Source organism: Mustelus asterias, chromosome 17 (assembly GCF_964213995.1).
Source record: "Mustelus asterias chromosome 17, sMusAst1.hap1.1, whole genome shotgun sequence".
Lineage (NCBI taxonomy): Eukaryota > Metazoa > Chordata > Chondrichthyes > Carcharhiniformes > Triakidae > Mustelus > Mustelus asterias.
The window spans coordinates 31,155,598-31,170,770 of NC_135817.1; the positions used below are offsets into that span (position 1 = coordinate 31,155,598).

Sequence of the window (15,173 nt, forward strand, 5' to 3'; positions counted from 1 at the left end):
CAAGGAAGCCATGCACCCTGGACATATTCTCTTCCACATTCTTCCGTTGGGAAAAAGATACAAAAGTCTGAGATCACGTACCAACCAACTCAAAAACAGCTTCTTCCCTGCTGCCATCAGACTTTTGAATGGACCTACCTTATATTAAGTTGATCTTTCGCTACATCCTAGCTATAACTTTAACATTATATATTCTGCACCCTCCCCTTTCCTTCTCCCCTATGTACTCTATGAACGGTATGTTTGTCCCTATAGTGTGTAAGAAACAATACTTTTCACTGTATCCCAATTCATGTGACAACAATAAATCAAACCAAATCAGTGCAATGGGTTATTTTACATTCACCTGAGCAGGCAAAAGGAACCTCAATTTAGCATCATATCTGAAAGGTTGTTCCAAAATTTCATGCCGATCTTTAAGAACTTGATGTTTTTAATCACCTTTCAATATAAAGGCTATTCAAAAATATGTAAATGAAATTTAATACTGGGAAATGTAAAACGACTGAGAAAAAAAGAACACCTCACAATGAAGGGGGCAGAAATTGAGTAGCGAGACTTAAAGGGTGTAACAGTAGACTCCGTCATTGTCACCATTTTTGTATTTGGGTAAAATGATGGACATTGGCAAATCAAATCCATCGAAGATGGGACAGCTTCTTGTTTTGTTGATGGTTGAAGAGACCAATCTGAAAGGCAAGTTCTGCCACATGTGGAGATACCGTTGAGGCTTGTTGTTTTCAGTGTGAGCACCTTGAAGTGGAGCTTTCTATTACATAGACAGCAATGTGGCCATCTGTATTGCCAGATCAACATACAGAAAATCCTGAGGTATGTGACCACCTTCCTTCTTGCAAACATCTCTGAGCCAGCAAGACCAACTCTGCTTGATGAGTGCCATTGAACTTTGCCATTGAGAGGACTGCTGCATTCGTGACTTTATCCTTCCATGATGTTTGCCAGAATGCACTGTAAACAATGAAAGCTGTTCAGCTTCCTTTTTTGATGTTGTAAGTTGTCCATATTTCACAACCATACAATAGGGTGCTGAGAACACAGCCTCATAAACCTAAATGTCAACTTAACAACATTCCATGCACATTTCACGTGTTGGCCAAAGATGGTAGCAGCTCAACTTGATGAACATCTCAACACCCCTCTTGATCTCGAAAGCTGATATCCAGAGCTAAGACGAAAGCCTATTGTCAGTTGCATGGGTTGCCAGAAGGAAACACCAATTGCCTAGTGGGATTCCATCCCAGAATTGATGCTGAGTTTACTCCCTTAGCTTAGAGCTCTCAATGTTAATATTAAAGCCGCAATCCTACAGGATCTGGATTACCAGAAATGTAGATACAAGTAAAAGGAAAATGATACCTGTAGAGACCTGCCTCTGAGACAGTCCCAGCCTCATCACTCATCTCCCTTGATAAAGTTCCCTTCAGCACTAGACTCTGCTCAAAAGTATCCCCTACACACAATAAGCACCCAGTTCAATAATGTGACCCCATCAGTAAAATCTCGAGCACATAATTTCATCACCTCACTAAAATCCCCACCACAGCACTAAATCTCCTCAACAAACTCCCACTTCAGCACTAATTTCCTCCAATAAATCTCCCACCTCAACAATTTAACCTCATCAATAAAGCCCCCACCTCAACACCAAATCAAACCATGCCCCAAACTCAAATTTATCACTCTCTACCTCCCCCTGCTCCAAACTTCTCCTCACCCAAGCCCACGGTAGGCTGCCAATCTTCCACCACTCCTGAAAATCAGGCACAAGTCTGCCACCAGACATTCAAAGAACACAATTCCCCCAATGCAAAGCTGTTCTGCCGCAGTTCAGTTCCCCGTGAATGCACTCCACAAGTTGCCCACAGCCCTGGGTTACTGGACTTCAGTCCCTGACCCTCGCTACTGCCCAGCCCAGACTCTACCTTCCCTGCTCCATCAGCTACAATCATAGACTATTCATTTTTAATATCAAGGCAAGGAAGAAAAACAATTTTAAAAATTAGAATATTCAGCTATGTAGCCAGAACAGTGTAATGTAAAACTACAGAGACTCTGGTGAGACTTTATAGTGCATTAATCAGACTACAGGTGGAGAACTCTCTACAATGTTGTGATTAAAAGGGAGAGGTACAAATTGTGACAGTATAGAGAACTGCAATGAGAATGATCCTAATTGTAAAGGGGATTATCTATAAGAAGAGATTAGAAAAGCTTGAACTCCACAGTCTTGAGAGAAGATTAAAGGAAAACCTCACTGAGGCAAAGCATTAAAAGGTATACATACATCATGTCAAATCAAGCAGTAGAGGACACAAAATTCACATTAGTGAAGGATACTTTTAAAACAGATCTAAGGAAAAAGTTCTTTATTCAAACAATGATAAACACTCTACCGAGTATGACACTATATACCGCTATCGTTTTTACAACACTGAAGGAAGTAATTTAACTCATTCACCTCCACAATCTCTCAGTAAGAGTGATCCAATTGATCTTATCTCCCAGCTCTTTCAAAATTTTCTACATCAAATATTTATCCATTTGTCTTTTTAAAACACAGCTTCTTGTTTACAAATCAAAACTGTCTTTGCTTAATTAGCCCATGTCTTTATAAATGATGATTAATTTTATGCTATGTTACAGGAGCTAGAGAATTGCCCACCATTGGAGTTTTTAGCTGAATGAAGGCACTACATTGGCATTTCTCCAGTCCCTGACCTGCCACCTCTACCGAAGGATGTTTGATTATGGTCATAATCTCTACTACTTTCTCTGACTTCCCACGGCATTCCAAGATTCAGGGTACATTTTCTACTTCTAAGTTTCACTTTATATGTCCTCACTACTTCCTTATCTGATTTTATCTTAATGAACTGCTTCACCTCCTTTTATTCCCCTAAAGGGACTATTAGTTCCCTAAAGATTCAGACAATTTGGTCACAGAATTAATATTAACAAAATGTCACAAAGTGCTCCACAGTAGTCAACGTTGACAAAATGGCCAAAAGAGGAGATTTTAGGAGAGTTCTTTTTTTAAAAAATTCTTTGATTGATGTGGACATCACTGACCAGGCCAGCCATTATGGCTCCCATCCCTAATTGCCCTTGGAAACATGGTTGTAAGCTGTCTTCTTAAACCACTACAGGCCTTGTGGTGTATGTACACACACACAATGCTGTTAGGGAGGGATTTTAACCCAGTGACAGTGAATGAACAGTGATATAATTCCAAGTCGGGATGGTATGTGGCTTGGAGGGGGACTTGCAGGTGGCGGTGTTCCCATGTATCTGCTGTCCTTACCCTACTAGGTGGAGAGGTCAGAGGTTTAGAAGCTGCTGTCCAACAAGCTTTGGCGAATTGCTGCAATGTATCTTGTAGATGATGCACACTGCTGTCACTGTATGTTGGTTATGGAGGGAGTGAATGCTTAAGTTAGTGGATGGGGTGCTACCAGGCTGCTTTAGCCTAGATGGCGTCAAGGTCGAGAGTTGTTGCAGCTGCAAGTGGGAAGTATTCCATCACATTCCTGATTTGCGCCCTGTAGATGGTGGACAGGCTTTTGGGGAGACAGAAGCTGAATTACCTGTCACAGAATTCCTAGCCTCTGACCTGCTCTGCAGCCACAGTATTTATATAGTTGGACCAGTTCAATTTCTGGTCAATGATAACCCCAAGGATGTTGATAGTGGGGGAATCACTGTTGGTAATGCTGCTGAATAACAAAGGGCGATGGAGTTGGCCATTGCCTGGCACTTGTGTGGCACTAGTGTCACTTGCCATTTATAAAACCAAACGTGAATATTGTCCAGGTCTTGCTGCATATGGACCATATCAATATCTGCGGAGTTGTGAATGGTGCTGAACATTGTGCAATCGTCAGCAAACATCCATACTTCTCACCTTATGGTGGAGGGAAGGTCAATGATGAAGATTGTTGAGCCAGGGACATGGTCCTTGCAAAGTGGGTTTTTAAGGAGGGCCTTAAAAGGAGCAAGGGACGAAGAACCAAGATTCTGGGGACAGAATTCCGGGCTGTTGGGCCGGGGTGACTGATAGCAGAGCCAATTGTGGAGAAAAGGGAGGATGCACAAGAAGTCAGAGAAGTTTAAAGTTTATTTTGTTAAAGTTTATTTGTTAGTGTCGCAAGTAGGCATACATCAACACTGCAATGAAGTTACTGTGAAAATCTCCTGGACAAGGAGTTCACACTCAGGCACAATTATTGTATGGCTGCTTAGGGTTAGAGAAATTCGATGGGCAATGCTATGGAGAGGTCTTAACTCGAGCATGAAATTTTTAATTTTGAGAAGCATAGGAAATAGGATGAGTAGATCATAAGGCCTGTGGAACCTGATCCACCATTCAATATGATCATAGCTGATCTTCGACTTCAACTCAACTTTCCCGCCTGCTCCTCAAAAATCTGTCTATCTCAGCCTTAAACCTCATCAACCATGGAACATCCACAACCCTCAGCGATAGCTAATTTTTGGAATTAATAATCATCTGGATAGAGAAATTTCTCCTCGTCTCAGTTCTAAATGATCGTCCCCTTATCCTGAGATTGTACGAAGACATGGTCGCCACCACTTGTACCTGCCGCTAGTCCCATAATGAGAACCACCACTTGCTTGGACAAGCCAAGAAAATCGCCATGTGTTAACTTTAGACATTAAAAACTTTTCTTTTTTATTTAATTCAAGATTCCCTAGCTAGGGGTAACCACCTCTCAGTATCAACTCTGTCAAGTCCTTTCAGGATCTTGTCAGTTTCAATGGGATCACTTTCATTCTTCTAAATTCCAGAGAATATAGATCTAATTTACTTAGCCTCTTATCATTGGACAACCCTCTCATCTTGAGGATCAATCGAGTGGACCTTCGCCATACTTCCTCCAATGTAAATACTTAAATATGGAGACCAAAACTGCACACACTACTCCAGGTGTGGTCTCACGAAAGCCCTATACAAATGTAGCAAGATTTCTTAATTCTTGTAATATAATTCCTTTCCAACATGCCATCTGCCTTCAAAATTATTTGCTGTACCTACATACATTTCTGTGTTCCTTGCATGAGTACACCCAAGTCTCTTTAAACATCAACTTTTACAAGTTTCATTGCTTTTGAAAAATATTCTGCTTTTCCATTCTTATCGCCAAAATGAACAACCCTATCATTCCCCAAATGCTATGCCATCTGCCCACTCACTTGACCTGTTTATATCTCTTTGTAGTCTCTTTTGTCCTCCTCTCAGCTGACATTCTCATCCAACTTTGCATCATCAGCTAATTTAGATACATTAATCTCCGTCTCTTCATCTCAGTCATTTAGAGATTGTAAAATAGCTGATGCCCCAGCACAGATTCTTGTGGCACTCTAGCAGTTACAACCTGCAAACTTGAAAATGCCACGTTTATCCCAATTTTTGTTTCCTGTCCGTTAACTAATCCTCCATCCACGTGAATATATTACCTCCAACTCCATGAGCCCATGTGATAATTGTTTCTGCGATCTTACTGAATGTCTTTTGGAAATCCATGGTGGCTTCCGTCATGTTACGATTTTGCAAAGGGATTATTAAGATTTACTTAATAATAGATTCCAGCACTTCCCCAAAGATTGATGTCAGGCTAAAGGCTTGTAGCTCAGTTTACTCTCTTCCTCCTTTCTTGCTACATTTGCTAACTTCAGATCTGCTTGGACCATTCTAGAATCGAAGGAACTGGGGTTCTAGGAGCCCATGAATACCAGCAAGGACATGGGTAATGCGAGAGTAAGACTTGGTGCTGAGTAGGATATTGGCAGCAGAGATTTTTTTTTTAATGATCTGGTGTATGCAGAGCGTGAAGAATGAGATAGGAGAATATTAGAATCATCAAGTCTCAGGGCGACAAAGATGTGAATGAGGGTTTCAATGGAAAAAGGACTGAGATAGAGGATGAGACAAGTGATATTACAAGAGGTAGAAGTAGGTGGTTATTCTGATGGGAAAGCATAGAGCTGGAAGCTCCACATGGTGCCAAATACAATACCAAGACATTAAACAGCCTGGTTTAGAATGAAACAATGGATAGAAATGGAAATAGAATCCATGGTAATGGTATAGATTTGTGGTGGGAGAAGATAATGGTTTCAACCTTCCCCATGTTTAATTAGAGTAAAGTGTTGAGCATTCAAGACTGGATATGGGATAGCCAGTCTGACAACACAAGAAACAGCTTTGGAGTCAAGAGACATTGTGTCGAATTAGATCTAGGAATTGTAAGGAGATATGTAGAAACTAATCTGTGTCTGTGCTCATGGTGGCTGAGGGTAGCATGCTAATGAGGAAGAAAAGAAGAATGACAGGTTCTTGGGGACTCCAAAGGTAAAAGTCTGGGTGCAGATAGAGAAGCCACTTCTGGATATACTCCCGTTACAGTTAGATAGCTAAAAATGGAACCAAGAGAAGGCAGACCAGCTCCCACACCACAACAAACCCAAATTTTCTGTTCCTCTAACCTTAGGCTTTTTTGTATTATATCTTTCTATCCAGTGGTTCTAAAATGAACCATGACTTCTGGTTGATCCCCTTCCTTGTCCGATATCTTTTGTGCCTTTTATTCCTGGCAGCACGGACACAATGTGCCATTCTACACTTTCAGTTGCAATGCGAAAATCACTTGTCTACTCTTCTGAGTACGGAATCCTCTATTTTGCCAATGCTCTGCACTTGACCACTCCTTCGCTTTCTTAGATAACCACAAATTCCACAGTACCTCAGCATTATTTGTAATTATCCTTCTCGAGATCCTGCTGCAAATGTCACAGATACTTGGTACCTGTTTCAACTCAGAGATTATTGCACTACTTGTCTTCCTGCTGCTCTTCCTTTTCCCAATAAATAGTCACCCACTTCTCTTCCTCTCTAAGTGTTCTATCGATGGGATGACTATTTACCGGAACATACATTCCAGGAACTTTTCCAAGCCCTCATTTGTGATGAGTGTTCCCAGCTGCTGCTCAAGCAACAAGAGTCCAAAAACTATCAGAGACAAGTAGTCATCTCAAATCACAAAGCATCCAAGACCTCTCACATCACACAGATAGGATGTATCACAGCTTTCAGTTGTGCCAGATCTTAAGCTAAACTAATTACTACTAAAAGTTTAATAAAAATGTTAGCAACTTATTGAAGTTTGATTTTAAACCAAATGAACCTAAAAGCTGAAAAGTTCAGATTAAACTTCACATTTTATCGTCTCTTTTACTCCTCTGATGTTTTATTTCTCAAAATTAAACTGGGGATTATAAGGAATGAGCTTTTGCAAAAAAAAAGACATTTTTATATAGCACCTTTCACCTCAGGGCTTCCAAATAAAGTATTTTTGAAGAGTAATGTGATGACCCATCTGCTGGGAAAAGCCTGTATGATGTTCCTTCAAGACTAAAGTGGGATGGGAAGTATTCTGAAAGAGGATTACTTGGTTTCCTAATTAGGATATTGCAACGATCCTAGACCAGACCCCCAAGTTTTTGGTAAACTCTGGTTATGGACCAAGAAAGTTTTGTTTAAAGTTTGAGAGTCAAGACATTCAACATAATAAAGATTCCGTGGGTTTTGAACAAACAAAAATAAACTTTACTATACTTGGTCAGAAAGATAAAACAATTTACAAAATCTACCATATACTCTAACATTCGAGGTTAACATGGCAATTCATATGAATTAACAGGCAACCATAATTGAACACACCACACTGTATAATAAATAACAAATGAAACCAAGACAGAAGAAGGAGGATTTAAGCACAGGTTTTTCAGACCAAATACAAACTGCAGCACTGTAGAGTAATTAATAACTGTGCTAATAAGCACAGAAACAGATAATTGTACAGTTTCATTTTGTGACATTTCCTCAAAGCTAGATGTTTAAGTCAACTGTGCATTTTTGAAGCATCTAAAAACTATAACCATCGCCAATGTGATAAAAGCTATTTTTGAATTTTGTTTCTATGGCTATCGACATGGAGAAAAACAATTTAATCACCGAAATGGTGAATCTGAAAGCAGTTAATTTAATATTTAAACATAAATATTAACAGAACATAATAAAAAATTGAAAATTTACTAAAATGAAAATGCATTTACAATAGATAATCATGCAGCTTAGTATATCATTGAAATACAAGAAAATTACATTTGTCTCCGAAAGCATTTTTTGCATTCAAATGCTAGATACTCGAGAATACATTTGAAGGATCTGTAAATGTCACAAAAGGATGTTTATAGCAATGAACCTCATTCAAAACATGTAATACTGCTTAAAATATTCAGAACAATTAGAGTGCAGCTTAACCCGAGGTAGCACACAGGTAGTGCTGCTTTGTTTATACTTTGGAACACGGTCAGAAAAATTAATTCCCATGAAAACACATTTCTCTCTACTGTATTTCCAGCACTACAGCTAATGAACAAAATATTGAGTAACAGCTACTGAAAACGGGAAGCTATGCCAATAAGATCAAATAGATTAACATTCTAATAAACTGATGCTTCTTAACTCAAAATCCTCAAAATGTATTGAATGGACTGAAGGAAGGTCAGGTGTGTGCACACTCAACTGTGATAGTACAACAGTATGCAATGCAACAGACTTACCTTACATGTTTCACCGGTCTCAAATGATACAGCAGGTCTGTCTTTATCATAGGAAGGCTCAGTATGGCTGTTCAACATTTCTGTTCAGATGTTAAAAAAAGGTAATTATATCATAAAAGCAACAAATCACAGAAACTGAATGATTGAAGTTGCACAGAGTAAATAAGGCCTCTGTCATTTTAAAATTGCATGTAAATACCTGATTTTTCGCTAATCTTTGGATGTCAATAGAAAGCTTCAGCAGTTTTGAATGGACAGAAAACATTTTCAGGTAATAATGAATACTGCATGTTGTAATTATTCTCGTGCTACCAATACATTGTGCTGTGTTCACAGATCAGCTCAAAGCACAGACATAAAGCTTTTGTCAACTAATAATAGGACAGGTTTCGGGTAACAGGATTACTGCTACAAAATCCATTAAAGCTGTAAACTTTATATCTGCTATTTTGTTCACTTTTAACAATTGTGGGAGTATAAAAGGACATCAACAACAGCTGGTAGGGATCACTTTTTCAAGCTCCCTGTAATTAGTTAAAGAGAGTGATAACAGCTGGTCGAGATCACAGCATTCAGTTCCCTTTAATTATTTTTTTTAAAGCAATAACCATTACAACCCCCACAAGAAAAATGAGGTGGATTGCAGGTTATGTTAAAAGTGCTATTTATGAGCACTGATTCACTGACAATATTTTCCATTTGTTTTTGTCTCAAGTCCATTTTTCTTTATTTTTTTTCTGCAGTGCACTATCTCAGTAACAGCTTTATATATTTTACACTGGCACAAAACTAGTTTCCAAATGGTACTGAAATATGAGAAGACTAATGGCATTTCAACAGTGCAACCGGTAAGGAAGTTTTGGAAAATACAAGGTAGACTTTCTTCTCACGTGCACTGCAAGAATGTTACACCCAAGAAAACACAGCTGCATACGTTTTTGACACGGGAGATCTCCCTGGTCTGCTCCCTTGCTGAGCTTTACAACTAAAAGTAGGCAGTAAATTTAACTGCATCTGCAACTGTGATTCAAGTCTCCAACACTGAAAACTTCTGGTCACTGATGGAAATCAGTAGCCAGAAAGCCCCTACTGCCTTTAGAATGGGTACTTCAAATTAAATTTCCAATCTTTCTTTACGATCGTTGGTCTGTCCTCAGGATCTGTCAGAGCCTCAGGTCAGTGTGACCCTAAGGCAAAACCAAAGTACCATGTTTTGTGTGGGCTGCAAATGAGAGGAGGAGGTAAGTGCGAGCGTGGGAATAACCCTTTCACCTCATTCAAAAAAATCCTTGGCCTGCATCTATTGGAGGCACAGATCCTGTTGTGTCATGTGGAGTTCCAAACAAATGCTGTGGGACAAAACAGGGAGCATGGTGTGTTTTTGCTATCTTTCCTCTGACCCTTGCGCAGGGATTCCAAAGTGCACTCTTATTAGTCAGCAATTAGGAACATTTATATGATTATTTTAAGAACCACCACCAAACTGAACTCACGAAACAATGTCTAACTCATCAATCTTGAATTTTAAAAAGTCAAGAATCATTCCAAAACCTGTTTACCTTTTTTTCCTTTATTCTTACATGGTGTGTGGGCATCGTTGGCAAGACTAGCATTTGCTGCCTATCCCTAATTGCCCTTGAACTGAGTGACTGTCTGGACCATTTCGAGGGAATTATGAGTCAACCACATTGCTGTGGTTTGTCACCACATGTAGGCAGGGTAAGAATGACGGATTTCCTTTATTCCAGATTTATTAATTGAATTCAAATTCCACCAGTTGCCGTGGAGGGGAGAACCTATGTCCCCAGATAGAGCATTAGCCTGCGCCTCTGAATTACTGGTCCAGTGACATTATCACCAAGCCACCTGACAACATAGCGAGATTAAAAGGAAAATTGGTCAGATGAAATGGAAGAGAAATTAGTAAATAGAACAATTGATCATTTAAAAAAATAGAAAAAGAGATGGACAGCTGCAAAAGGTGGGATAAAAAGATTAAGAGAAATACTTGCAAAAAATAAAGAGCAATAAAAAGGCTTCTTTTAGATGGCAAAGGAAGCGAAGGTAGAAATACTGAAGGCTCTGATTATAATTTTCTAAAACTCTATGGAAAAAGTTAAATCATGCTGAACGGTACATAGATATTCTCAAGTGCTTTAGGATGAGGGACTACTGGTCAATGTTTTTTGCACAGATTGCATACTGTGAAATTCTGTATATTGGACATGCTCTGTTCAAGCCTGTCTCAGATTACAATGAGGTAAAATATTTGTCAAAAAAATTATTCAACTAATTTATATGAAAACATCTTGAGTGATTAAGGTACATCTACAACAACGATTTATGTTTATATAGTGCCTTTAATGCAGTAAAACATTCCGCTACATTTCACAAGAGCATAATAAAAGATTAGATACCGGACTACATATGGCCAAAAATGTGGTCAGAGGTAGATGAGGCAGCGAGGTTTAGGGGGATTTCCAGAGCTTAGGACCAAGGTAGATGAAGACACAGCCACCAAGAATGGGGGAATTAAAAATCAAGGATCCTCAATAGGCCCAAATAAAATGAACACCGCTAACTTGGAAGGTTGTGGGACTGGAGGAGATCACAGAGTTAGAAAGGGTAAGGCAATGAAAGAATTTAAAAACAAGGATAAGTATTTTTAAAATTAAAACATTATTTGACCAAGAGCCAAAATAAGTCAATGAGCACAGGAGTGATAGGTGAAGATAGTTCAGTGCGAGATAGGGCGTTGGTAGCAGAGTTTTGGATAATCTCAAATTGATGACGAATAGAATGTGGGAGGTTAGCCGGGAGTGCATTGGAATAGTAAAGGTTTGAGATAACAAAAGCAAGAATCAAGTTTCAACAACAGATGAACTGAGGCCGGACATTTGGAAGTGGAAATGGGTGGTCTTAATGATGGCATGGATGTGTAGTCGGAAACTCATCTCGCTATCAAAGATGACATCAAGATTGCAAACCAGTGATGGGAAATGTAGGCTAGCGAGTGGGCCACATGAGTGGCCCTCCTTAATTTCCTCAGTGGGCCCTGCAAGATTGTTCACTAACCATGACTCCATGAATAATATTAAATACATTGAATACAATATTTCATAAAATGTTATAGAAAAAGCTTAATCATTCATATATTATTAGAACCAACAACTTCAAATCGTAAAAAACAAAATAAATATGTACATTATGGAAGCAGAGGTAGCACTCAGCTCTCATGATCAATATTGTGTGCAAACAGCCTGAACCTCACTGCACATACCCTTGCTTTACATGTCTATCACGTCAGTCATACCGGTAGGAAAAAAACTACACAGACAGAAATCAGTGGAATCTGGCAACCCGCACGTGGGCAATCGTCAACAAAATGTCTCATGGGCAACACCCAGAATTCCAATGGTCAGCATGTGACCCCTGGGCCACAGGTTGCCCACTACTGTTGCAAACTGTCTGGTTTTGTTTCTTCAGACTGTTGCCAGGAAGAGGGAGGGAGTCAGTGGCTCAGGAATGGAGTTTGAGGCAAGGACTGAAGTCACTGGCAGTCTTCCCATTAGTTAACTGGAGGAAATTCCACTCATTCAGAACCAAATAACTGGCTAGATTGTGATTTACAATCTTCAACTATAACTTTGATTAAATAAAATTAATTCACAATTCAAAGTTTAACTGATATCCCCTTACAAAGTAAGGAAAAAATCTACAGATGTCACATTTATTACTCCAAGTTTTTATTATCCAAAAGTTCCATGTTACTGAAATGTTGGCATTATTTATATAATCTTAATTCTATTTCATAAACCAATCTTCCTTAAGCAAATGTCAAGCTTGGTAAAAAGCTCTGTTCATTATTCTGCTTCAAACAAACTAAATACTATTACTACTTTTGCAAGTGATGGAACATTTTCCTTACATTTTTGTTTCTGAACTCTGAAACTTTGTTGACCAAATTAAATATGAAACTAATTTTCTGCACTTCCTTTCTCATATGTGTGTGTTTGTTTGTCCCTCCCTTATTCTCTTCCCATTTTAAATACATTGCACTTGTAATTTTTTTCAGTCCTGATGGAGAGTTGCACGTGAAGCATTACACAGTCTATACTGCTATAAAAGTTACAAACTGGCATTTTCTGATTTTGTTTCAGTTTACAGTTATTTAAAAATTTTATATTGCTGCTCAGTGACTTCGCCAATCCTGTTGCATACAGGATCCCCCCCCCATCCCGCGCACAACAGAAACCCTACAGGCACAGGTCATTCAGCCCATCGACTCTTCGAAAGAGCATCTTGCCCATGTCCACCCCTCCACCCTGTCCCCCTAACTCAACACATTTACTATGGCTAATCCACCTAACCTACACATCTTTGGACTGTGGGAGGAAACCGGAGCACCCAGAGGAAACCCACACCAGCACAGGAAGAACATGCAAACTCCACACAGACAGTCACCCAAGACTGGAATCGAACCAGTCAACTGTGAGGCAGCAGTGCTTACCACTGCCATCCATCCCCAGTCTTCGGGGCATCGGTGCCCAGCACTCCTTCCCCTCCCCCCACCATGCATGAAGTGAATCCCTGCTATGGGGTCACCTAAAGAACCTCCCCCTGTAGACCCCCATCCCCTATAGGCCCCACCACTAGCAGTGTCAGGTTGCACAGGCAGGGTGCCAGGGGGCAGTGCCAAGACCCTGACCAGCCTGGGGCCACACTGGCCCCCGAGCACCTGGTTTGGTCATCACGTCTGGTCTCATTTTTGGAGACCAGTAGTGATTCCTATTGGTGCTATGTCACGTTGGTGGGTGGGAACAGAAAGATATGGTGTTAAGCCGATTTTGAAATTTAAATATGGTCATCAGGTTCACGCTCTCGCTGGAGCTGATGGTACCACTGGCAAGGGTGGTGAGGAAGGTCTCATTCTGAGATCTCCCCAGCGCATATCCTATTATGGCCCTTTCACATGACTTTCCAGCCAGAACAAAATTTGGACCTGCGTTGAATGGGGCCAGAAAATTACTCCTTTCTTCTCACTTCAAAGAAAGCTAAAAAAAATGTACCTTATTTAATGAGGTGCAAGTGAGCTTTTAAATATTTCACCAAGTTCCTAATTACTGGAAAAACCTCACTCGCCCTCAAAAAAATAATTTGATATTTATTGAATGACAAGTGTCTCCATTTTATAATAAATTTCACATATTTATTAAGTGATCAAAAACAAATAAGTTCATTATATTTTATTTCTAACTTAAGCCCATCTGTATGTCCCATGATATATTTCCCTATCCATAAAATTTAAAGTTTAAAAGTACAGGGATTCAGAGGTATTTACTTCCTTATTTATTGACTATGAAAACACTTTGATGTGATCATGCGTTTATTCTGCTTGATGATGCAAATGTTGCTGGATGCCTGCAGATCCCTTAACATGCCACTAGAATCAAAAAGAAAAGATAAAAAGGAAAATCCATAGATTCTGAGGTCAGCATCACGCTGATCATTACTTTGCTACTGACCATAAGCTAGATTACTCAAAACTTAGTTTCAAAATCAGTTTTTTTAATGTCAGAAGCATGAAACAGTAGTATAAACAGTTTTCATCATAAAATGATGACCGTGAGATACATTCTTGTAGCAACGTAATTAATGATCATCATGCTCTCCTGTACAGAACTGATGAGCAATCAAAGAAAAGCTAAATTCAGCCCTCTTATGGTTGATGAAGTGAGATAGGTCTATTTACTGTTTTCAAATATTGTACTAAATTTTAAGGAACTTCATTTTGGAATTAAATTGATTCTCAGGTCATGCTGGTTAATAGTGTGAATATTGGACTGAACATGAACAAGTAAAAACTGCATCCTGCATTTAATACAGTAGCTGTTTAGCATAAGCCCAGAATGTTACAATGGTCCATATACTAGATATTCAATTACATCCCCGAAGAAATAGACTCTGCCTGTAATGGAATTTTTTTCTCCTGTTTCTTGATTTTCACTCGTGCAAATCACAATTTACTAGCAGCTACGGTTTAAACAAAGCAAAATCTCCTCTTAAGAAGCAAGCACCAATGATGAATAAAACAATTTCAACACTAGGAAATAGCATAAATGCAGTGCAGTTAATTTACACACCACTAATCCATGCTGTGTTTAAAGGTAAAAGAAAATCACTTTCTCACCATTTCTGCATTAGAATGTATACCTTGCTGCATTACCCGAAAATGGCACAGCTCTGCATCTCATCACGAATATCTCTATAGAATAATCCCTCAAGGATCAGTGAGAACTTTTGAGAAAAGCAGCAGAAGTCAAGCTGCTAGCATTAGTTTTCTTCACTCACCTTCAGCTGAAAAATGAGATTGTGCTGGCATAGCTCATCTGTCAGCTGACTTTGGTAGCTCAAAGCTCGCCGTATACCTAATCCCACCAGATCCAAAATAATCAGCTAAACATGCTGCTCACCATGAACCACTGATCCCCAGCGAGAGAGCTAAGCAC

General features: G+C 39.4%; 1 protein-coding gene across 2 annotated transcripts in view; it reads right to left on the reverse strand.

Annotated features, from left to right (window-relative positions):
* LOC144506410 (rho guanine nucleotide exchange factor TIAM1-like) overlaps positions 1-15,173 on the reverse strand; it is a 306,108-nt gene that overhangs the window by 78,355 nt on the left and 212,580 nt on the right. For both annotated transcript variants that reach the window (XM_078232483.1, XM_078232484.1), the window contains one exon: positions 8,665-8,744. In XM_078232483.1, coding sequence (XP_078088609.1) covers positions 8,665-8,744 — 80 coding nt within the window. The remainder of the gene's footprint in view (positions 1-8,664; positions 8,745-15,173) is intronic.